This window comes from Centruroides sculpturatus, unplaced genomic scaffold (genome assembly GCF_000671375.1).
Source record: "Centruroides sculpturatus isolate CEXI.00-Female unplaced genomic scaffold, Cexi_2.0 scaffold1178, whole genome shotgun sequence".
Lineage (NCBI taxonomy): Eukaryota > Metazoa > Arthropoda > Arachnida > Scorpiones > Buthidae > Centruroides > Centruroides sculpturatus.
In genome coordinates, this window is record NW_019385365.1 from 126289 (window position 1) to 149775 (window position 23487).

At 37.2% G+C, this 23487-nt stretch overlaps 3 protein-coding genes across 4 annotated transcripts in view; all 3 read left to right on the forward strand.

The window, feature by feature from the left end:
- LOC111638167 (chymotrypsin-like protease CTRL-1) overlaps positions 1–12143 on the forward strand; it is a 28744-nt gene extending 16601 nt beyond the window's left edge. Inside the window, exons 2-7 of one of the 2 annotated variants that reach the window (XM_023383830.1) lie at positions 3202–3290; positions 5189–5418; positions 7790–7887; positions 7950–8227; positions 9568–9719; positions 11797–12143. In XM_023383830.1, the coding sequence (XP_023239598.1) occupies positions 3206–3290; positions 5189–5418; positions 7790–7887; positions 7950–8227; positions 9568–9719; positions 11797–11958 (1005 nt within the window). In that variant the 5' untranslated portion in view covers positions 3202–3205 and the 3' untranslated portion in view covers positions 11959–12143. The remainder of the gene's footprint in view (positions 1–3201; positions 3291–5188; positions 5419–7789; positions 7888–7949; positions 8228–9567; positions 9720–11796) is intronic. The other variant, XM_023383829.1, reaches the window with a different exon arrangement.
- Positions 12144–12649: 506 nt separating this feature from the next.
- On the forward strand, positions 12650–15437 carry LOC111638165 (disintegrin and metalloproteinase domain-containing protein 10-like). Its single transcript, XM_023383822.1, has one exon. The coding sequence runs from the start codon at positions 12679–12681 to the stop codon at positions 14761–14763; it is 2085 nt and encodes a 694-aa protein (XP_023239590.1). The 5' UTR covers positions 12650–12678; the 3' UTR covers positions 14764–15437.
- Positions 15438–17318: 1881 nt separating this feature from the next.
- LOC111638168 lies at positions 17319–22985 on the forward strand. The gene is made up of 8 exons (XM_023383831.1): positions 17319–17342; positions 17462–17752; positions 17822–17958; positions 18135–18310; positions 18401–18491; positions 18576–18753; positions 18825–18972; positions 22489–22985. The coding sequence occupies exons 1-8, from the start codon at positions 17319–17321 to the stop codon at positions 22983–22985; spliced, it is 1542 nt and encodes a 513-aa protein (XP_023239599.1).
- The last annotated feature ends 502 nt before the right edge of the window (positions 22986–23487 follow it).

Genomic DNA, 23487 nt, shown 5'->3' on the forward strand with positions numbered 1-23487 from the left:
TAATTCGTATGGAGGTCTTCGTAATGCTCGAGAAATCTGAGAATGTTTTCCGCGAGTCCGAAAACGAAATCGAAATCGAGTTTAATCGATTTTCGACGAAAGACTCGCGCAATAAGGAAAATAGCCGAAGGTTACCTTCGTATAAAGGAATAATTGCCTTGAACTTCTCACACGAGAAACCTATACAAAGTCAGGGACGGGTCGCGCGCGATTCGAGACGAACATCGCAAAATTCGGGGAAACGACTTCCACATCGACGTCTCAATTTTCGTCCAAGGTGGAATTACGCAACGACATCCGTTTATTTTTCGTTTTACGTCACCGTCGAAGGTTTCGTTCGATGTAACAGAAAGAACAGACACGGACGTCTCGCTATTGTTACTTCGAATGGCGATATCCTCTTCGTAGGAAAATATCACGAATAATCGAAGAAATTAACGGATTTCGTATAAATTAGTTTTGAAACTACGAATTTCATAAAAATCGTGTTTTGAAATCGCAAAGAACTCGCGCGGAGGCATCGAAATTCAGTCAGAAACCACTCCGCGGATTCTTTACGAAATTCTGCGTACTGAATTTCATTTAGACACGAATTTCGAGAAAAATTAATCTGAAATGAATTGTCACTACGAAACTATTGTTAATGCGGTCGTTAGTAATATCTTAAGATAATAATTGAAAATATCTTTGAATTGGCAAAAAGAGACGAAGAAGTGAAGATAAAAAGGGCTTCGAGTTACGAATTCGATTTCTAGTATGAGTTTCGTCTTTGGAAGAGCCATGCGAAAAATTCGTTAAGAAATGCCAAGCTCTCTACTTGTGAAAGAAGTATACGATAAGTGATCAACGGCGAAACTCGATTTTCCCTTCCTCCCGGAAACTCGACCTAATTTGCGATCGACGAGCGACGGACCTTCTCCGGCTATTAACCCAATTTCTTTCTTCTAAAAAACTAGAAAAATATGAAGGCGACCCAACTATTTCTTTGTCATTATTCCGGTTCCATCACCATGCCCCAGGAAATATTGTGCAGTAGATCCGTCTATTCCATTCCCAGTCGTTTCGTCTCTAAATAATCGTTTCAACTTTAAATCAAAAATCTCATTTTCGATTCAATTAATCGTCTTCTTTTTTTCAGAGTATTTGTTTTCTCGGGAATCTTCCACCAACGAATTTTCCGTCTTTTTTCTTTGTCTATCCGACGCATTTCAATTGTTCATCAGGATGCGACTCTTTTTTTGAAAGTAGAAATTAAATATTTCACCCGCATATTTTCACCCGCATGCGGAGGTTTTTACCTCCGCACGAATATAAATAATAAATACAGAAAAAATAATATTGCTGATGCAGAACTGTTATAAATTACAAACGGTACGGCGAGATTTACCAAGGAAAGCTAAATGCCCCTCCTGTTCTTCCTTCTCCTATTCCTCGTATCCTTCGTCCTTCGATAGGCGGTCGCGGGTGCGAGTTTGGCATTTTATTTGACATACCTTATTTTACCAATAAGATTAATAACGGTATCTCTCTTTATCTTCGTGTTTATTCGTTCTGTAACTCTATCCGCTTGGTACGCGTGGAAACTCTAGGAACTTCTCTATTTATCCATTTATATAGATACATTTATTAATGTCGTCACGATCGTCTTAAGTAATGCGAAGATATTTTACTGTAATGAATAATATTTTAGTTCGACGTTCGTGAATATACAGAGCAAAATTCTATTATACAGTATCGAGTAAGTTACCTTGAGAGAAATGCGTACAAACCAGATTATTCATCATAATGATCAGCGTACGGTAGTTCATACAAACATCTATACAAATATCGCTAAACCCGATATACAGTATAATATAGCTAAATACCAACCGAATGCCGAAAATCTATCGGGCTAGTTTTAAGGCTACTTACTAAATGAATTACGTAACCAATTTGTCTCTAGAGGTAAGCGTTAGGCGCCATCTCTTATTAACATTAATAATTAAAAATAAATTAGTTAATTTAAATAATTTACAACCGCTGGGAGAAAAAATCGGACCGAAGCGGAACTCGAACCCACAACTCCCGCTTACCGTGCAGATACGTTGCCAGTTACACTATCCGGACCTCCAGTCCGATCTCCTCTTCCAGCGTATAGAAGCTAACTATATAACCATCGACGGTCATTACAGTACGGTAGTTCTTTTTTTACAAATATCAGAAACTGGAGAAATACGGTTTGCCGATTTAAGAGGCAGTGGTAGCTTCCGCTACCTTCATTTTAACTCTACGAACGTAATATTTTAAGCCCGTACACAACCATACACAATTCTTTTACAAATCAGATTATCTTCGTATTTGTAAACGAAGTTTGCAAAGCGTTTGGCATCGCAGATCATCAACTTTCTTCTGTCGCGTTGTTTCTCCTCAATTTTGTTCTTTCACTTAGGATTTGAACAAACAAGCTCCTACTCGCACTTCTGTTTTGGTTCCGACGATAACCGCGTGGGAATACGAAGGAACAGCTGGAGATAGCAATACGTTAAGAATATCTCACGGCCGGTCGTGGTGCCACTCGTGTTCCGTCTTTCCAGCAGGATAACGTCTTATCACACACACACAAACAGCTCGCAATTCTCAAGAATACTTTTGTGAAGTGGAAACTCTTCCTTGTCGAGTCGACGGATTGAACGTCAGCTACAGTCGTTCCAGAACATTGCTAATCTTGAGGACCAGTTATGGACCGAACGAGTCCTCGGCATTCATCATTGTTAAAAACAGTAATCGAGGATACTAAGTTGCACCATTTATGATATTACTGATAGTATCGAAAATGTATTTTTGTGGGAGCAAAATTTTTGAAAGATGTGAAAAATTTGTGGTTACTTCTGCCCAAACATCGTCGATATAGTCCGGTTTAAAGCGTTTTAAAGAGATGAAAAGCGAGTGATGACATATCGTAAAGTCTGGATATAACCATAAAATAACGCGTATCAAATTGGGCTCTTCGTACTCCGAGTAAATTGGAGCGTAGCTAAACACAAATATGAATAGAAAGTTTATATAGATTTTATGAATAATGCACCATTTATCTTTACTGTTCTCGAATAATAATAGTAATCGAGACCATAGAAGAAAAAGTGTTAACTTTTCTATAGACAATCAATCATTTCCCAATTCTCGAATCAAATTTTTATCGTGTTTTTATGCATATTTTTTCAGAGTAATGTTCAAACTGGATCGACGGAAGACGTTGCTTCTGATGTTTGCAGTTTCTGCGGTTAGCGCGCAACAGAGCAACGATGCACAAGGTAAAAACTTCTTTCGTTCTTTTTTTAAATAAAAATTCTACAAAATTTTGATAAATAAAAACAATTCAAACTTTTATACACATAATCAGCTAATATAAACAAAATAGAAAATTAAATTAAACCAATTAAATAGAGCATAACTAGCTCACCAATAATCGAGTGGATATCACCACTGAACACTCGTGGCTTGTCGCGCAATCAATGCAGTTTTTCGGGTGTTCTTCACGTGTACAGCATCTAAATCCGTGTAAATTTAGAATAAAATGTTCACCCGGAAGACATTTCCATTTGCTTGATTTGATCGGATGCGGCGATGCAACATATGGGCCATCTGCTACCGAGGATGCCCGAAGAGGGACTTTGTATGGGAAACTGGCTGCTATTTATGTGTTAGACTCATTAAGAAAACGCAGAAAACATCACGTGGTCAGTACGTTTGTCGGGTGAAAACCTGCGACCAATTATCAGTGTTTAGTAGTCGTATCTACTCGGCCATTAGTGGGTCAAACTGAAACTTGGAGTCGACCGATAAGAGGGAATTAATATTTACGCCATATTTTACTCAAACAACGAACGAACATTATGAAGTTGTATAACTAATCATTCTATAGTTAATAATTCTGGAAAAATAATAAATACTACAGATTTATTACAGTAAATAATGCATAGTATTAATATTATTTTTAATTGATTTGATATTATTTAAAAATTAATAATATCAACTATTATCTTTATGGTAACTTCTTATATTAAAAATCTGAATATATTCAAGAGAATCAAAATTAGATATAAAATAATTAATTATACAACCGATTACTGTCTACTGCATTTGTAATTAATAATTTATTTTAGATTTATTATAATTATAGTGAAGATTAAATTAATTTTAATAAACAAACTAAGATCAATTACGTTTTAATTTAGGCTTCACACACTGCTGCATTTGTAAATCATGTGTTTATTGATACTTTTAGACATAGTTTTTCCCATTCGTTTCGGTTTAGCTGTTTACATCATATTACAAGGATTAAGGACACTTAAGGATACACAGTTTCTTATGCGCTGTACTCGAACACCGAGTGATTGTAATTAATGTATTTTTATTCAACGCTATATAGAGAGACATTTAGCAGTTCAAATGCAACGAAATTGGTATGGCGACATTGCAGGACACGCAGAAGACATTTCGTAAAAAATATTAGTACCGAAACTTACCAGTATGGCACTTTTGACACCGCGAGCGATAAACATTTTATCTGTACAAAACATTCGCGCTATACAAAGACTAGAATTTGGGAGCGGATACCGTTCAATGCGGTCTCCACCTTGAAGGCTATAAACAGTATTCAACGGGCGACCGTAATTGATTCTCTGTAATGTGCATCACATGCAGTATGACGCTGGCTCACGAGACTGCCAAATTTTCTGTATGATCTCGATAAAACACAATAAATGTTTCTCACAATTGAAAAGCACGTGAATTCGAAGTGCGAAGTGTCAAGTGTCATAGCTATGAGTTTTGGTAGAAATTATGTACTTCTCTCTTTTAACACTAATAAAAAGAATTAGTAACTAGTGGCGTAACTAGGAAGGGTTCCGGGGAACCAAGTAAAATATGTAAAAGTTTACTCTTCATTTACGGAGCTAGTGGCTGCAAGTATACTGGTACCGGGTGAATGTAAGTTTTGGATGTTCTACTTCGGGTTTCCCAATATCGTCTCAGTTACGTTACTGTCAGTAACCGATTGGTAAAGGAGGATCGTAACATTCTGATTATTTAACAGATATTTAATTTATTTTACAGAAATATTTTTCTACATTTATTTATGATTCATTTTGAAAGTTGTAATAAACTCATTTTAACTTTCTATTGACACGATGAAATTTTGTTCTTTCAGAGGGTCATTCGGGTCATCAATGCGACTGCATGGAGTATTGGGAGTGCATAAGCGCCGGAGGAAAACCTTATTCTTACTGTGTTTATTCCAATAAAGTTTGCTGCTTTATCGATCAAAATGCCAAAACGGTGGGGATCCTTCCTAGAAGAGGGAAATCGACTTCCTGCGGACAGAAGGGGGTGGACAATAGAAAAGACGGTTTTTCAGAACCGGGGGAGTGGGCTTGGCACGTAAGATTATTACTTTTTAATTACACTCAAACGTTGGTTTCGTTTTTAGTTCATTTCCAAAATTTATAATGATTTTTCATTATAAATGATTTAATTTAATTAAGCAAATAATTTGCAATTACTCGTCCTTTAATATGTAAGTTATTTTAAAGCTCTTTCTTTCCGTGGACACTAAAGTGGAGTGAACACTATATGATTTTGCGGGCCGATCGTGGTTTGTTGACCGACAATGTCTGTGTAGAAAGCGAACTCCGGGCAACATTTTCCACCAGCAACTAGTCACGTGATTAGCATTTCCGAACAAAACGGCTGCTTCCATCAACAGACGTGTCTCATCATCCGAGACATTCGCCGATTGGTTGTTGATAACAAGAAGTCGTTTTTTCCAAACTTTCGGAAAACCAACGCTACCCAACTTTCTTGTTGGCAACACGCTTTGTGACGTCAAAGTCTGCCAACAGACTACGTTAGACAGCAAAACCATGTTCGTCCCGTTTAAGTGAGAGTCGTTAAGGTTTAAAATAGTTTTCGCGAAGATCTACAGACACCGCGAGGAGGTCACTCCAAATGGTGCCGAGTAAGAGCAACTCGTTTTCACAAATAAGAATATTCGAAACAGAGGAATGCGCCCTCGTCGTTTTTCGGAGAATGTCTTCTTACATTTATTTTTATTTCAAAGCAACAAAATGATTGCTTTGGTGTCGAGGTTGCTTCGCAGCATCATAAACACCGAGTGGATACGCCTCTGTGAATTTAAAATATAAACTTTTAGATCTTCCCGCGCAGAAACGTAAGTTTAAATGCATCTAATTTTGTCAATTAAATAATTTTATGATAGGCAGAGCTGGAAATGTACAGTACAAACGGAACAATAACTTTGAAAAAGATAACTAAATTAATTTAAAATCACCGAAGCAAAAATTGGAATTAATTAATTAAAAAAATCTTAAATATGCCTGTACTGTACATTGAACAACGAGAAGGGAGAAAAAATAAACCCATCAATTTAAAGATGGGTAATATCATCGAAAGTAAGTTATTGCTTTGTATGTGAATTGGAATCGATTATTAAAGCGTGATCGGCACAGTAAGTGCCCGACTGTTCACCTATCCAAAACTTGCCATCAATGTTTCGAGATTCTTTTAATGCTAGAAACTCGTTATAAAACAATTAATATGTAGCCTATATTAAAGGAATAGCGGTACTAAATTTTGTCCTAGTGGCTCAACTTTAAATTTTTTTCAAAATCGAAATTTGGCAGGAACATTTACTTTTTAAATCAAATTCGATTGAGATTTGCCCAATAGTTCTTTCTACAGACAGTTCTGGAAACATACTCTTTAATCACGACGATTCTGTATATTAGTAGGCTAATAAGAAAATCTAGCAACGAGTTGCTTAACTTTTCCGGCAACATTTTATGGCGCCGTCTGTTACGATAATTTATATAAAAACCTTATATTTTTAATTATTATAAAAGCTTAATTTCGAGGGTAGGGGTGGGTTTTACAAAAAAAATTGTAAATGCTAACAACGAGTAAAACCGCCATTAAGTCAGAACCTACTCGAGATATGCCACGACCTCCTTTATCTCCTGTCCCCTCGACCTTTAAACGCCAAAATTTAATAGCGTCGATCCTCCTAATACACAAACCTCCCTGCAAAATTTCAGAAATTTTCGACGAAAGACACGGGAATAAAATAGTTGAATAAAATTTTACTTTCCGCCACACGTACAGAAAAAACCCCGAATTGTTTCGAATTTCTCGACGTTTAAACGTATCCCGAGTGGACAGATTAAAAATATTTTCACTCGGCCAATCATTTAATTTGTTATTTAAGGAAAATCAAGTCTTTCTTATTACATAGTAGTGCAATAATTACCATTAACGTCACGAAAGACCGTTTCGTTTTAGTGTATTATTTTGCGAGGAGATGATTGGCCAGAGTTTAACGGGGATCTAGGGCAAATACATATTGCCACCGTATAACAAATTCAATTATTATATGAGGAAAAAACTCGTCCCGAAGAAACGGGAGCCAGGAGCAATTTTAAATAATTTAGGATTCAAAATATTTTCCAGTGGTGCCATCTTTTGTCCACTTATTAATTCACTTTACTATATTTATGTGACGACACTGCCGGACTCGAATTTACGGGAAAACGTTTCTCATAAAATTAATTGATAAGATCAATATAAAAAACTAATTACATTTTATAGTTTATTATAATTAATTCGATTCTAATTGTGTTTCGTGCCGAGTATTTTGCGTTTACGTAAGACGAGTGTCCGTATGTATGCATTTTGAATATTAAAATAGGAAAAGTCTGTGGGATTTTTTATCATTCGGGACTTTATTTATTTTCAGGCAGCAATTCTGGAGAAACCTCGCGATCTGTACGTATGCGGAGCGTCTTTAGTAGACGAATATTGGGTGATGACCGCGGCTCATTGCGTCGATGATTTGTAAGTATTCGGTGTCTAATACGTAATAAAACGTCGATTACTAACTACGTTTGGTTTTGTAGTGTCGATAGCAAATCGCTGAAGGTGCGCCTGGGAGAATATGACGTTCTAAGATCGAGCGAGCCTCAGAAGCACGAGGAATTTCAAGTGTCCAGAGTAATAATACATCCGGGTTTCGTTAACACTACCCTGTTGCACGACATAGCGTTACTGAGACTGTCCACTCCAGCAAAACGTCGCTCTCACATCAACACGGTTTGCATGCCTGGTAACGAGCTGTCGGAGAAAGCCTTAACAGCCTCTAAATGCATAGTCACGGGATGGGGAAAGAGAAGCGAAAGTAAGTAGAGACTCCAATTTAAATTCGTTCGTATATATTATGATATTTAATTTGATTTCGACTGATCGATCGACATTTTAAACATCATCATCGTAAGCTGTAATGAGATATTGAAAAAAGCGAAGCAACGCGCGGGAGATGTGCAAAGGGGAATGCCTCTCGAAAAAGTCTAATACTAACAGGGAAAAAGTCCCTGTTAGTATTCGTAGGGTGGAAACAGTCAGAAATGAAAAAAATATTTAATGCTTTTGCACATATTTGGTAAATTCTATAATATAAATAAACAAAATTATGGGTGTTTCTAAGTGAAAAGCAGTTAAATGAGCGAACCAATGGCACAGTCAGTTTAGCGGAATACGAAACGGCATTTTTGTGTTTCTTGTAAGTTTAAATAGGACCTTAAAGGCTTATAATAGGACCTTCTATATTATAGGGAGCCAATTTCCAATTGAAATTCCTCCTCTAGGCGCATCCCCTTGGCAGATCGATCGTGTGTTGCGTGAATCTTATATGGGCCCCATAATTTTGTTTCTGCAGTATCTCGTTATAAATAGTTTGTAAAGTAGAATTAAATCGGTTCTAAATCGAGGATTAGATTTTAGCCCGTGAAACAAATGAGAGTGTTTACTTTCCTTCGTTACTAAACACGTGAGAAAACTATTGTCTTTCGCGGTAACTATCGACTCTCTTTTAAGATTGGCAGATGTTGGAAGTCACGAAATCTTGAATGATTGTCGGATTTACTGATATTCTTATAACAGTTAACCGCCTACTTTCATATATTTTAAATGCATTAAATTATATATTAATGAGAACTTGTGTTACGTGTCGCAATTTCGTATAATTTTTGTTGAGAAGCACCTGTTAATTTTAATAATGTTTTCAACAGATTTCATAAGTTGAAACGAAACGTGATAATAAAAATTATATTAATACAGCCGAACCTCTAACAACGACCACCGATAAACAGCGGCCATTTTTCAACATTTTTTTCTTTTAATAAAAATGCGTACAAAATAACCACCGAAAAACGGTCACTTTCTGTGTTTTCATCAGTGGCCGTTGTTCGGAAGTTTGGCCGTATTTAATACCTAAATAGGGGCCAGTTTCCTTTAGAAAAACCTCGGGGAAGTAGCCCGTATCACATATTTAACACCTAAATAGGAGACAATTTCCTGTATAAAGACCTTCGGAAAGCACTCCCTCCTTGTCAATTCGGCCACGAGTTGGGTTACCTTATCCCATTAAACCAATTAACACTATGAAAATATTTCTTCTGTTTTTAATTTAATTTTATTTACATTTTAAAACTATCGATCTTATATTAAAAATTTTGACAGGAGGTAATCATTCGGTTGTTCTGAAAGAAATTATTGTCCCTGTTTGGAAAAATAACGATTGCGAGAGATCCATGAAACTGCAATTTGGTCCCAATTATCAGCTACCTTCTTCTGTCGTGTGTGCGGGAACGACGGGCAGAGATGCGTGTGACGTAAGTATACTTTTACTATCAGGATTTACTGTATAACAGTTAATTTTAATATTTTCTATTAAGTTATCGAAGGGTTGAACTCTGTAGTGGTGAGGTTGGTTTCCTTTAACTTTATATTTTGAAAAGGAAATTTGGGGAATAAACAGCATTTATTTATTATTCATTAAAACGACTGAATGTTTATGTTACATACCAGACAAACAGTAAACTTTTTATTTTTGATTTCGAAAGATTTCTCACCAACTTCAACTAAAATTATACTGTTATAAATATATTAATAATAACGATATTCTATCCCGAGTCCACCAGTGACCGAGCGAATAAAACCACCGAACACAGTTGGTCACTGGTTCGCACCTACCATCGGGCTGGCAACATATTTTCCGAGTTTTTTTTCACCCGTATAATCCCTAAATAGAAGCCAATTTCTCATAAAAAGTCCCGAGTTACCTTATCCCAACAATCTAATCAATGCTGTTCACATTTTCTGAAAGTAATCATCATTCATATCAGAGGGTAATGTGGGCCTAGTGCGAAACACATATTGGACGCCCACAGCACATTCAATTATATTAAAATACAGTACAGAAAGTACACGAAAAAAAACATTGTTTAGGGGGGCATTATTTCTAGGGGCCCAGGGCAATTTGTTTCGCACCTTACCATCATCATCATCATCAGTATGAACGAACACGATTACATCCGTTAGAAATTATTTTAAAATTAGAAAATTGAAATAATTTGGTGTTCGTAAATAGAATATACTTTTCTACTATATTTATAAAATGCTTGTTATAAATATATGAACGAAAAGTTGTATGCTTCAGCGTGAAGCGAAAGCAACGAGAGTCACGAGACCGGATAAGGAAAGTGGCTCTCCCGCGGGTTATACGTAAGAATGTTAACGAGTTTAAATATTAAATGCTTTTAAAAAGTATTTAACATTTAAAAGACGACCGTTTTTGAAAAAAGTGATATTGTTTTTGGATCATTATTTAGGAAAAATATTGAAAAATCGGATTATTTAGTCTACGCGGAAGAAACATTACATCTTTATTTATTTATTTATCTTACTACAAGTAATAAACACATAGAATCAATAACATTTTAAATGTGTTATTCAAGATTTTAGTTAAAAATAAAATATCTTTAATTATTTGTTTTATTAGTTTAAAATAACATTAATTAAAAGAAGAGAAATTTCTAACATGGGGTTTATTTTATTCTGCGAAAGAGCGATTAACAATGAGTAAAAAATCACTAATTTTTAAATTCGGTCGAAAATGTTATAACATTATTTTATTTAGTAAATGTAGAAAATTAGAAAATATTTACTGAAAATTTTTGAATTAGGTTTATTGTATAAATGACGGTAAATCTATGGCAGATAATTATATTTTTCTTACGTTAATAAAATTGCATCAATGGATTGATTAGACAAAGCATCGCAACACGTGGCCGACTTTTCAAGGGCACTTCTTGGTAGATCGTCCGTGCTAAGGGGCATCCCGAGAAGACTTCCTGCGGGAAACTGATCCCTATTTAGGTATTAGACAAATGAAAACTCTCTTAACTCCACGTGGCCAGCTCGTTGTTCGGGCGCGAACCCGCGACCAGTGTTGTTATAATTATCCTCTCGGCAATTAGTGGGTATCGCATTGACAAATCTTCCCTGTGTTATCTTAGTTCGTCAATCACTACGTTACACCGTCTTTGTGTACTTATTAATGTAGAAAGGACGTGGATTAGACAATGTGAAAATGGATGATGTCGCACTATCGAGCGCGGTTAAATACTGTCTCCGTCTTCGTGTAAATAAATCACTACCGCTGCGTGTCACTCGCTTCAGTAACACTCTGTTTGTCGATGGTAATCTTTTCTCTATTTAAGGGTACTACTTTTTTCTTCTCCATCACGGAAGATAATCGACGATGCGTACGCCCGCATTTTCATTCAAAACAGAAGTTTTTGGTCCAGAAAGCCAACCAATGCTCGTTAACTTTTAATTTTAATTAGTATTAACGAGTTACAGTTGTTATTAATATTGCCACGAATAACCGAATTATTTTATCCTTAGGGTGACGGAGGAGGTCCTTTAGTGTGCGAGAAAAATAACCATTGGTATCAAATTGGGATAGTGTCCTTCGGAATTGGGTGCGGAAGACCGAACGTTCCCGGAGTATACACCAGAGTTCATAGTTATAAACAATGGATTCACGACGTAGTGTTGAATTCCTGATGACTCGTCGAATAATAAAGAAATTTTCATAATTTTAAAATGAAGAAAAACAAATTCCGAAATCTAGAAAAGACTGATATATCGGCGCTCCGTCGGAGCGGATAATGAAATAAGTGTAAATAAAAATTCGTTTAAAGTATTTAAATAAACTGAATAGAGATTTTTAACTTTCAAAAATTATAAATTATTAATCTACGTGGCCCACCAGCGAATAAAACCACCAAACGATAGTAATTGATCGCGGGTTCGTTACCCGATCAACGCTCGAACATCTAAATAGGGTACCGAATGGTTAAGGTCCCAGCCTACCGCTGAGGGTGACCGGGATCGAACTGCCAGGAATTTTTCGGAGGATGTTCCGTCCGAATATGTCAGGCACCGATCCTCGCTACCTGGCCAGCTCATTGTGGGCTTGCAAAAAATTCTCCGGTCGAAAACAATCGAATTAATAAATACGTAAAATACGTGGAAGAGAGAAATTCTTTGGCTTAAGCCTACTCTCCTTTTATACGCGCGATTATTGGCGGAAAATTCCTCGAATTTTGCAAAGTTTATTTTTAATAAATTTTGCTTTTAATAATAGAAGAATGAAGTTAAATTCATTGCCGATATTAATCAAATTAGAAATCAAAAACTTTTTTTATCGTTCCGTCTACATAATTGGTAAAATTTGAATATTTTCGAATATAGATTGACAGGAAATTCGAAATTAAACGTAAAATGGATATTTTGATTTTTGCCGTTTTAATTATTTTCTCCAAGTTTTGTCAGAGCAAACACTTCGTAGATCTAGTCCAGAGGTACGAAGTGGTTCATTTACGAGTGACGAATTACGTTTACCACAATTCTCTACGTCTTAATTACGAGACTAGAATTTATTTTAATGCCTTTGGCACGAATTTTTCACTCTCGCTTCGGCCAGACGAAAATTTTGTACCGAAAGACCTCGAAGTATCGATTAAGAAGAACAACCGGACGTATAACGAGAGCATCGACGATATAAAGGGGGAACTCTTATACCAAGGATCAATGGTCGATGCAAAAGGTTCTTACGTCTTCGGTTATTTTGTCGATGGCGCTTTTGCAGGAACGATAAAATTCCAAGACGAAACATTTTATGTGGAGCCTGCAAATAAACACCTGGAAGACGTTTCTGACGGAAAGAAAATTGTAGTTTACAGAGAAAAGGACGTTCGTAATCCTTGTTCTAAACTAGAAAACGAAATGTGCGGTATGCAGAAAGACGAAATAGAGAGAATCGATCCTCTTCGTAACAGTAGGAATTCGTGGAAGAGTAGCGAAAGGGGTAAAATTTGCGACTTGGAACTAATATCGGATCACACGTATTTCTGGGAAATGAACGGAGACCCGAAACTAGTAATTAAAAGCATGTTTTATCACGTCAAAGCCGCCGACGCCATTTTCAGAAAGACGGATTTTGACGGAGACGGTAAGCCGGATGGTGTCGGATTTTACATCAAGAAAATTACTATATTCCAAGATTCTAACGTGATGGACTACCCCATGAGGGAAGTGACCAATTCTTCCTATCAATTTTTGGACGATTTATCCCTTTACATTCAGCTTCGATGCCTGGCAATTTGCTTCGCGCATAGAGAATTTGCGGAGAACGTCGTCGGGATGGCTTATCGAGCGGGCAAAGGATTAGATTCGACCGGAGGAATTTGTCAAGCTCCCCTCCTCCTGGAAGACTATCGCTGGCACAGCTTGAACGTGGCTTTTATCTCTTCCTTCGGCCCCAAACGTCGCCTTCCGGATAAAATAATCAATCATGCCTTAACGCACGAGTTGGGACACAGTTTCGGTAGCCCACACGACAATTCTTTCGATCCTGTCTGCAGTCCCGGTTATCTAAACGGAAATTACATCATGAGCGAGTTTACTAACGACGGGAGCCTGCCCAACAACGTTTTATTTTCTCCTTGCAGCCGTGCCAGTATTTATGACGTCATGAAAACGAAAAGCTTCTGTATGTTGAATTCCGTCGGCACTTTTTGTGGGAATGGGATCGTCGAGCGCGGAGAGGAGTGCGACTGTGGTACCAACTCTACTTGCGATTACATCGATCCGTGTTGCGTTCCCATGAACGAGGGGAGCGACGATAAACAGTGCACTGTCAGGAGGAGTAGAGGCTACGCGTGCAGCCCTAGAGGAGCCGCGTGTTGTAATTCGTCTTGTCAATTCGTTCCTAAGGGCCCGCGCAAAATATGTAATAGCGATAATCCTTGCGACAGCGATTCTTTCTGTACCGGAAACTCAGAATTCTGTTCGCCGATTAGCCACGTTCCCGACGGAACACCGTGCCGGGGAACTTATTTTACTTGCTCGTCGGGCGTCTGCAACGTCACTATTTGCCACGCGCACCATCTCAAAACGTGCGACTGTCCGAATGGAAGCGGCAAGGAGTGCCACGTTTGTTGCGTGGAAGAGAAGACGAACACGTGTAAATCCGCCGCGGAATTAGGCTTTTATACCCCTTCCGGTAAATTATATCTGAAGCCGACAGGCGTGCATTGTACACCTCGCGGCGCCCGGGTCTGTGACCATTTAGGAAGCTGTGTGGCCAGATACAGAAGTAACCACGTGGCCAAAATCGCAATTTTTGTTTGGGTCAAAAAGTATTGGTTGCATTTATCGTCGTCGATTTTATTATTACTTTGTATTTTATATTTAATTTGGCGTATTTTGTATCCAGTTAAAAGAAAAAATGTAGCTAATGTGAAGCTGACCAGCGTGCGTAGAACTGAAAGTAACAACGGACCACGTATCATTAACGATCGGTAGAGTAAAATTAATTAAAACTTTTTCATTCTATCTATTTAAAATGATGAACTTCTTAGGGAATTAACAGGAAATTTTCAAAATAAAAGAATTTGACGTAAAATATAACTGGCGGACATTCAGTAGCAATCATAGACGTATTTATGTATTTTATAACTTAATACAGTTCATAGTAGAGTAACGAACAGATGCGAAGATCTAAGAATAATAATTCTATTTTAATGACAGAAAAGTAATTTTATATCGTGATATGGATGGAAGAATTACGTAGAACACATCAGGGTTGCTGAACCTATTGAACTTCCTGTTCCTTTACGGTAATAAAACCGAAAATTACCGTTTTCTATAATAAACAGTTATGTCTGGTTCATAAATCAACCGTAATTTACCGATTCGCAAAATTATTTTATTCTCTGGTCACCGGTAAATCGGAAAGGGTTTGTAAGCGATTGGACAATAGAATTCGAATTTCTGACGGGATGACGGGTAAAACGGACAAGAATGGCTTGTTTGTGAGGTGGATCGGGCAAACGAGTCGGAGGACGAAAAGTGATAAATATTGCACACGGTCGGTTTGAAAAGAAAATAAGGCGTTTTCCGCCAACAGAATGTCTCCTTGTTACCAAGAAAGAGAGACGTCACTCGCCTAGGTGATACGTCGACACCCTTCATTGTTATTTTCACAAAAATTATCAACGTATCGGAGGTGTTAGAGCATGAATTAGTTCGAATTATTAAGATGGATCTTCCTTTTTGTGACGAAATCGGACTCCGAACTTCCGAGATGTTTGCTTTAGGCTTAGAATTATTTTCAACGGATAATCAAAAAGAGTAAGAAAAACAGCCCGATTTACATTACACAATCCTTGTTTAACGCAGTAACTCCGGTTACATAACGAACTGTACGTTCGACTAGCATTTTTACTGCCTGGCCAAAATGATAGTCGAATATACAATTCAATTTAGCGCATTGAAAGAGGCAAAAAATTATATGGCAGCGACGAGAAATCTTTAGGGGGTGATGCGGAAAGGAAACTATGTAGCCTACCCTATAAAATTTTTTACTACCCGAGGTCTCGGGATTTACTCGGGAAAAACCCTAAGAAGAGGGTGCAGCTCTCCTAAATCCACCCCCGGTCAAGAATGACTAGCCTACAAAAATGAAATCTCGGAAAGGATTTTATGTGTGAGAGAGGGATGGGATTTTCGAGGGTGGGAGCCAGTCGAGTTTAAAAGCTTAATAAATGCTCTGTTATATTCGATGTCAAATTACTAGAACGAAACTATCGGTTTAGTGCATAACTTTTCTGAAAATGTTTGCAATTTCGAGCGTGTACACTACAGCAGTATCGAAATTACACGATATAATGTAAAAAGGGGTTGACGCGAGTTATATATGACGAAAAATAATTTAAAAAAATACAATCCAATCCAATTTTATAAAGTCTTCTCAAGTTTGACAAAGTGACAAGCTCGTTTGATGTCAGGTTTAAGAATAAGAGACTTCTATAGAAAACCAACGATGCTGTAATTTTTAATCTTCTTGATTCGATTACTTTCCCTCGGTTAAACTTCCTACTTTCAGCATGCTTTGTTCAAAGAGGTGTAACGAACCGTAAGAGTGGCAAAGTACTAAAGTACCAGCAATATACAGTAGTTAAGGGAGTGGAAATCAAGGTTAAGTGCGAATCTCTTCGCTCGTCCACTTCTTCTCTTTGTCAATAACTCACAATTACTTCGAGGTCCAATTGTCGAAAAGGTAAGGAATTGCGTTTTTTGCACCGGAATTTTGAACGTAAGTAGGAAACATTTAAAAATTTTTAATATATTTTCTTACAAGTATTGACAATGGAATGGAAGGAGAGCAACATAAAAGCCATCCAACTACTTATATTATTATTGGTACGAAATTCACTTTATACAATTAACTTAATTATAAACGTTTGTATTTAATAATTAATTAGAATTAATTAATTAAATTTTATCATATTTAAACCTATTTATATATGTTTTCAGCCGTCCGTAACTTTCGCCCAAAATTACGAAGGCAAGTGTCAAGTGCTTATTTATTACATTAAACGTATAAAATCGTTATCTAGTTTATTAAACTTTTATCTTATCTGTTACGAGTTAAATAAACAAGTGAAATTAATTAGAATTTGAATTATTTTATGAATTTTAAATACCTACTCATTGCCAGTAGGGTAAATGGCACCGGTATTAAGAGGATCCGATTTAAAACGCGCTAACCTACAGCTCACCACCGGTGCGAATAAAGAGTAACGTCTTAGATGTTGTGTATATACAATAAGTAAGTGCGTTTGTGAGCTGTATCCAAGCAAATTTGTAGAATTTTCCACGAATTTGAATATTTTTGCCACCGAAACTCACTCAAGTTGGTAGAACGAATTTCTCCAGAATTTGAGTGCGTCCGGAACGTTCGATAGTAGAGTAATTGAAGCGTAAATATTCCGCTAAACACGTGTATGACCCTTTTGCATTACGTGCTTTCAAATTGTATTCAATACAATACATTTCTTTACCCGATAAAATTTTCAATGGCGTCGTATCGGAGCGAAACGGTAACTTTTTACGAAAAGTACGTCGCAAGTCGCGAGTTGAGAATAAAAATAAATTCTATTTTTGTAATATTTAATTCACGGACGAATTCTTTTACTTTTATTTTCCTTTACGTTTGTAGACGCTTATAAATACTAGAGTTTCCATAGAATTTGAAAAGGAGATTTTACTTTTATCAGTTTATAACATTCGCTGCCACGACACCAACTCTCTGGGAGGAGCGGAAGTTTTCACTGCCGTTTTGAAAAAGCCCGACGGGTTCAAAGGTCATCCCATTTTTGCAGAAAACAGAAACATTAGGGCGGCGGCGGACGAAGAATGCCAGATTCGAGAAGACAAAACCAATCCGTCCAACGTCGTTTACAGGTTGAAAGTTTCCGATTACGTCAAGTGTCCGGTGGAGCGGAAAAACGTAAGAAATACTGAAAGTGCGGGGAGAATCGATGGCTTAAATGCCAGAATTATTTTTTATATTTTGCAGGAATTTGTTTCGGTCAGAATTTGGTTTCCTCAGTTGGACGGAATCGTCATGGCCGACGATCAAGATGTCGTCGTTAGATGCAAACCTCCGTTAGCCATTGTCACCGAACAGAAAGTTACTTCTTTCTCCGGAAGCATGTAAGTGTTTTCATAGATTATTGCATAAAAGTTACGAACAAGTTTGCATTTCCACCGAAAATAGAATCTTAAAGTTTCCTTTATGATTCTACTTCTGATACTTTCCGACTTTCCGATCCTTCGAAAATCTCTCGCATCGATTGCTAAACGTCTAGTCTAAAATATTATAATTTTAGGCCTCCGAGTGGAAGAGTTTCGGGAGTGGTGGAAGGAGATCCCGGAGAGCTGGTTTATAATATAGGATTATATCAGGAATCAACGCCTAGGAGTAATAATTTCGATTTAGACGTGGAAGAAATTGTTCCGATAGGAACGATGCTGCAGCTTAGAGCCAATATCAATAATAAATCTGGTAAATTTTTAATGTTTTATATACATATGCAGTATATAAAATTTAATATTTATATGTGCGCGTAATATATAAAAATATTTAACAACGTAGCCTGGAAGTACGTCAAACTATTAGAAGTGACAGTTTCCGCCGACGAGAACGACCCTTATCATAAAGGACACATAACATTAGTTAAAAATGGGTACAGTATAAATATTGCAAACGATTTAGATTTTCATAATTCGAATTTTCAGTGGTTTAAAATATTTTAATGCTTTAAAATTAGGTGTAGAGTTAAAGAATACGACACTATCGTTCCCAATCAACCTAAGAGGCCCGCGGATAACACGGCGGAAGTCAGCATGAATTTTCAAGCATTTCTACTGGACAACACGGAAGAAAATGGGAAACTATGGATACACACGCAGATCAAGGCTTGCTTGGAGGCCACCGATTGCTTAGCGGTAATTTATTTTTAATTTCTCTTTAATTTAAATGGGACTTAGTCTTAAATTGCGCGCTTATTTCTCTACAGGAATTTTGTTTGGATTTGTATCAGCCTTCGGGCCACGGAAGGAAGAGGAGAAGTTCGGATAATTCCACAGGAACTAATCGACACGCGAGAAAATCAGATTCCACTTCCATTGGCGAAAATATCGGAATAACAGTATCCTTGCCTGGAAGTAAGAATTTTAAGTTTTCTCTTTTAACCGGTGCTTTGAACTTCTTTTTTAAAAACTTTTTCCGCTCTTTGGGCATTAAAAGGGCCTTTTTAATAAGCTCACAATGGAACGGCCGGATGGTGAGGGACGAGGCGTGACATATTCAGACAGACCATCCCGAAAAATTCCTGAGGGTTTCGACCCATCCGCATTCGATCTGAGCGGCTCCCTCCGCTCTGATCGGAAACTTTCCGTTTAGGGGGACCCGGCTGTCTGCTTTAAAGATTAATAAGCTAGCGTACAGTTGCGGTCTGGTTACAGATCTAGCTCTTTGCTACTTAATGAAAACTTTAAAATGTCTTATTTCTCACATACACATAAAGAATTGATTTTGTGGCCCCGATTTGTGCTCAAACGTACTGTTTAGATCCCGGTCTAGGGTCCGATCCGAGGCTTCATAAAGATACCATACTAAGAATCGTAGACAGTGCTTACGAGAATTACGGATAAAACAAAGCTTGTTTCCTGTTTTAAAGTAGTTATCCTAATTTTCAAATATCATTGTTTACATCGGTGGCGCGTGACATTCACCAAAGCAATGGCATTTCAAATTGCTGGAGATATGCACGACGAAGTAGCATATAAACACGAAAACTTACATACTGCTGTATAAATATAGTGCCTTTTAGAAATAATGATAAACAATAAATAATTTTCTATAAATAATATTATATTTAGACTTAAGCGTAGAATAATGATTTGTAAATTTATTTTCTTTAAACAATTTCTTACCTCGTATTACTCTTACTTCTAAAGCGTGGACGGTTTACATTTCATCTTCGAAGCTTTCGAAGTTTCTTCTTTGATTATGGGTTTATAAACCGAGTAACGAGAGGTCAAACGATATTTTTACGAAAAGTGTCCATTCCCTTCGCTGATCTTTATGTCCTTCCAGTCTCCCGAAAGATTAGTTTCGCGAATAAACTTTGTCATTATCATAAAAAGATGCGCTTCGTTCTAGCCGACTCCACGGATAATCGAATTTGTCTGTAATGTAAATAATTGAGATCGACCATATAAATCATTGTAATTTCTATAGGCTACTTTCAACTTTTTTGATTTTGATCCGAATAAGGTTTTCATCGACGGCCGAATGACCCAAGCTAAATGTCAGCACGCTGCTCTGAGAACCTGAGATCGAATCCGGGAGAGAGACGGGACATCCGGGACAGATCGCTGGTGAAAAATTTCTAAATGTGCTCGCCCGGATACGATGCCCGGTTTCCCAGAGCATCCGGTAGCGAGTGGAAAAACCACTGAACGTGGCGGGTTTGCGTTTGATTAATGGGCTGGAGACTTATAGTTTCCGGATTATATTCGTGCGTATAGTGCTTTAAATAGGGCCAGTTTTCCATAGAAAGTACTCCCGGAATGCATCTCCTTGGCAAATTGCCATACGTTGCGTCGTCGTATCCCACTAAACCAAATTTTATCGCCATACAGTCGTACCTTTCGAGATAACCGCCGCCATTCGCGACGCATCAATCGAGCCGATTTTCCCATCGTCGAAAACATTCCCCAATTACTGCTAAGTGATATCTTTAACGTCATTTTACGATTCTGACTTTAAGATCATTCGAATTATGCGATCTCGTTAAGTACACGAGTCATGATAAATAATGTTTGAATACACAACACGCAACTATCCTTTCGTGTATTTTTGCAGTTCTTATTCAATTCCGTACATTCATTGTGTACGCAATATTAATCTTTCCACTTTCAAATTTGTAAATTTTGATCCGCATCTTGAATTTATCGTAAACAGAATTTAGAAATCTCCCTTCTAATTGGACAATGTTATCTCAAAATCTTCTTATTGGTTTAAATATGAAAATATTAGGGCACTATCGATTTAATGGCACAGCGTTTAACGTGTACGAAATAAATTTCCTTTAGCAGACGTCTGCAAATAGTGACGTCAGAGAAATTCGATAATTGTACAGTCGATTTTAGGCATGATGCGCGTAATCGTTTTTAGAAGCGAGAAGATCGCGTGTCTGACAGAACAGTTGGAACTTCTGAATGTACAATACACGTAGATGAAAAACACAGAATGTTTCGTTGGGGTGGAAAGGGGGAACGAAAGGGTGAAAGAGAAAGTAAAAGAAAGAAAGAAAAGATTTCTTATGCTTGACAACACAAACAATGTGTTAAAGGTGACAATACTTGTCAGCGTTGGCATCCCTCTAAGCTCGCTGTATGCTAAAGATTCTATAGTTTCGTGCAATTCTGTGGTATTGCTCCTCAGGATTCTTCTACAGAAAGCTAAAAAAAAAGAGATCTAACGGTGCAGACAGACGAGAGTGAGAATATCTGCAGAGCCAGACACAGTAAATGCCACAGAGATGATAGGAAAACTTAACTATCTAACGTAAAGAAATATTACTTTAAAATGATAGTACTGGAACTGTGTGAATAAGGTGACAAAACTGCAACACAGACGATGATGACGCGATTCCTCACCTCTTTCAAATCCTCTCACATAATATCATCGGCGGGTAATCTGCGAGTAAAAGTAAACGGGTGATGAGAGTTAGTACTGTATTTACGTAATTTTTTTATGAAAATAATCCTTTTATAAGGTCTGACAATTTTTCTTTGGTTAAATCACTTCTGTCTAGACAGTTAACCAAGGATTGTGGCTAAAAAAACCTTTAAAAACTCCCCTTCTTAGGCATTTAGAGAATAATCGCTACTTATTTGATGAAAACAATCTGGACAGGAATTTTTTAACGGTTTTTACCATAATTATACCAACTACACGAAAGGGAAATAAAATTTTAGCTACTTAATATTACGAATATTTCTTATAATTTCCATTAGTACTCAGTAAGAGTACTAATGGAATTTCGTCTAAAACTTTCGTAAGGTTATGGATTGAGTCATCGACATTCTCTGTTGACGACTCAAACGGCAATGATGAATTGCTTGCGAGGAACGGCTGCTTGCAGGCTTTTGTCTCACGAAGGACAAAATATACACTTTTTAAATAAACTAATCGAACAATTGTTTCATTAAAATTATGTTTCTTAAATATCTCGTGAGATTGAATAATGAAAACATAAAAAAATCGATGATAATGTAGTTTTCCAAACAGTAGCCCACAGCTCCTGCCATATTGCTGAAGACTCCACATTGAAAGCTGTGCCATTTATTCTTAAAGCGCCTGCTGAATGCGAGAGCTTTTAAGTGAAATACCGTATATTGATTCGCATCACCAGAGTCTACAGGGTGTAGACTCTGGTGGACTTCATTTTTAAAGAGAGTGTAGACGAGAGACTCGCGACACGCTACGGATCTTAAATTCATATAACCCGTATTTCATATACTAATATAGAATTTCTTGCCAATTGCTGCCAACGAGCATCGCAGCATCCCTCCGAGATTCGTAAAGAGTACAAAAATTAATTTTATTTACATGCTTACGTAATATCAAGGTCATTTATTTAATTGACTAATTTATGTTTATAATTAAAGCTAATTCTTTTGATTTTAAGGTCTTTAAGGACAACTTTCATTTTAATTTACATTTGTACGGATTTTTTCATTGTAATTCACGCTTGAAAGTGGCCGCTCGCTGCGTCATTTTCGTCATCACTTTTCAATATTATTTTATTAAATTGAATCTTTTATTCGAGCGAATAATTTTTCGGCAAAATAACGTATTTGATTATTATTTTTCGGCAGAAGATTCGACGTTTAAGAAGTTGGAAAGCATGGAGACTTGTACGTCCTTCTTGGCCTTAACTGCCGTGTTGGCAATTCTTTTATTATTGTCTATTTGTCTGTCCGGAATACTCTACCGTCACATACAGCGATTACGAATAGAATCCAAGTTACTTCCGATTTACTTGGGATCCACGTCGAAGGTCGTCGATAGAAAAAATTTCAATCCGAAGAAGGAAACGATCGAATGTGAAGATAAGAAGAGGAGCTCGTGCAGAAAATTTCGACTCGGACACCCGAAATATTGAAGATTTACTGTTCGAGATTCTCATTATAAAAGAACACGAGGGTTCGCGTGAGTTGGTGCCACGGGTTTACGTACATTCAAAATTTTCTTTAGGTGAAAGACTATCGTTTCGTCTTTCCACTCGAATTCTTTAAAAAATTCTATCGTAATGCGCACAAAACTCAAACTAAAAAGCGAAAATTTCATTATGGAAGGTACTGTACCGTACATATTTGATAAAGCGCACGAACGAAGCATGGCGGGGTCTGACGCGCGTTTTAGAGTGGACATCTATCGAGGCGCGGTAAACCGCTTCCAATTGTTTGTCTCACAGCCTGGCCCAAGCCAAACCGTATTGGTCTCTTTCCTTTGATAGATCGTTGCTCACCGTATGTTCAGTGTGGTGGTATTACACTTCCATTTTCTTTCATTTCCTGCAAACGAATTGCCTCGACATTCCATACACGGGAATCCTCAGTCTGTAGCCTGAGGCAAAATGAGGCATTCCGTGAGATCCCGTCGTA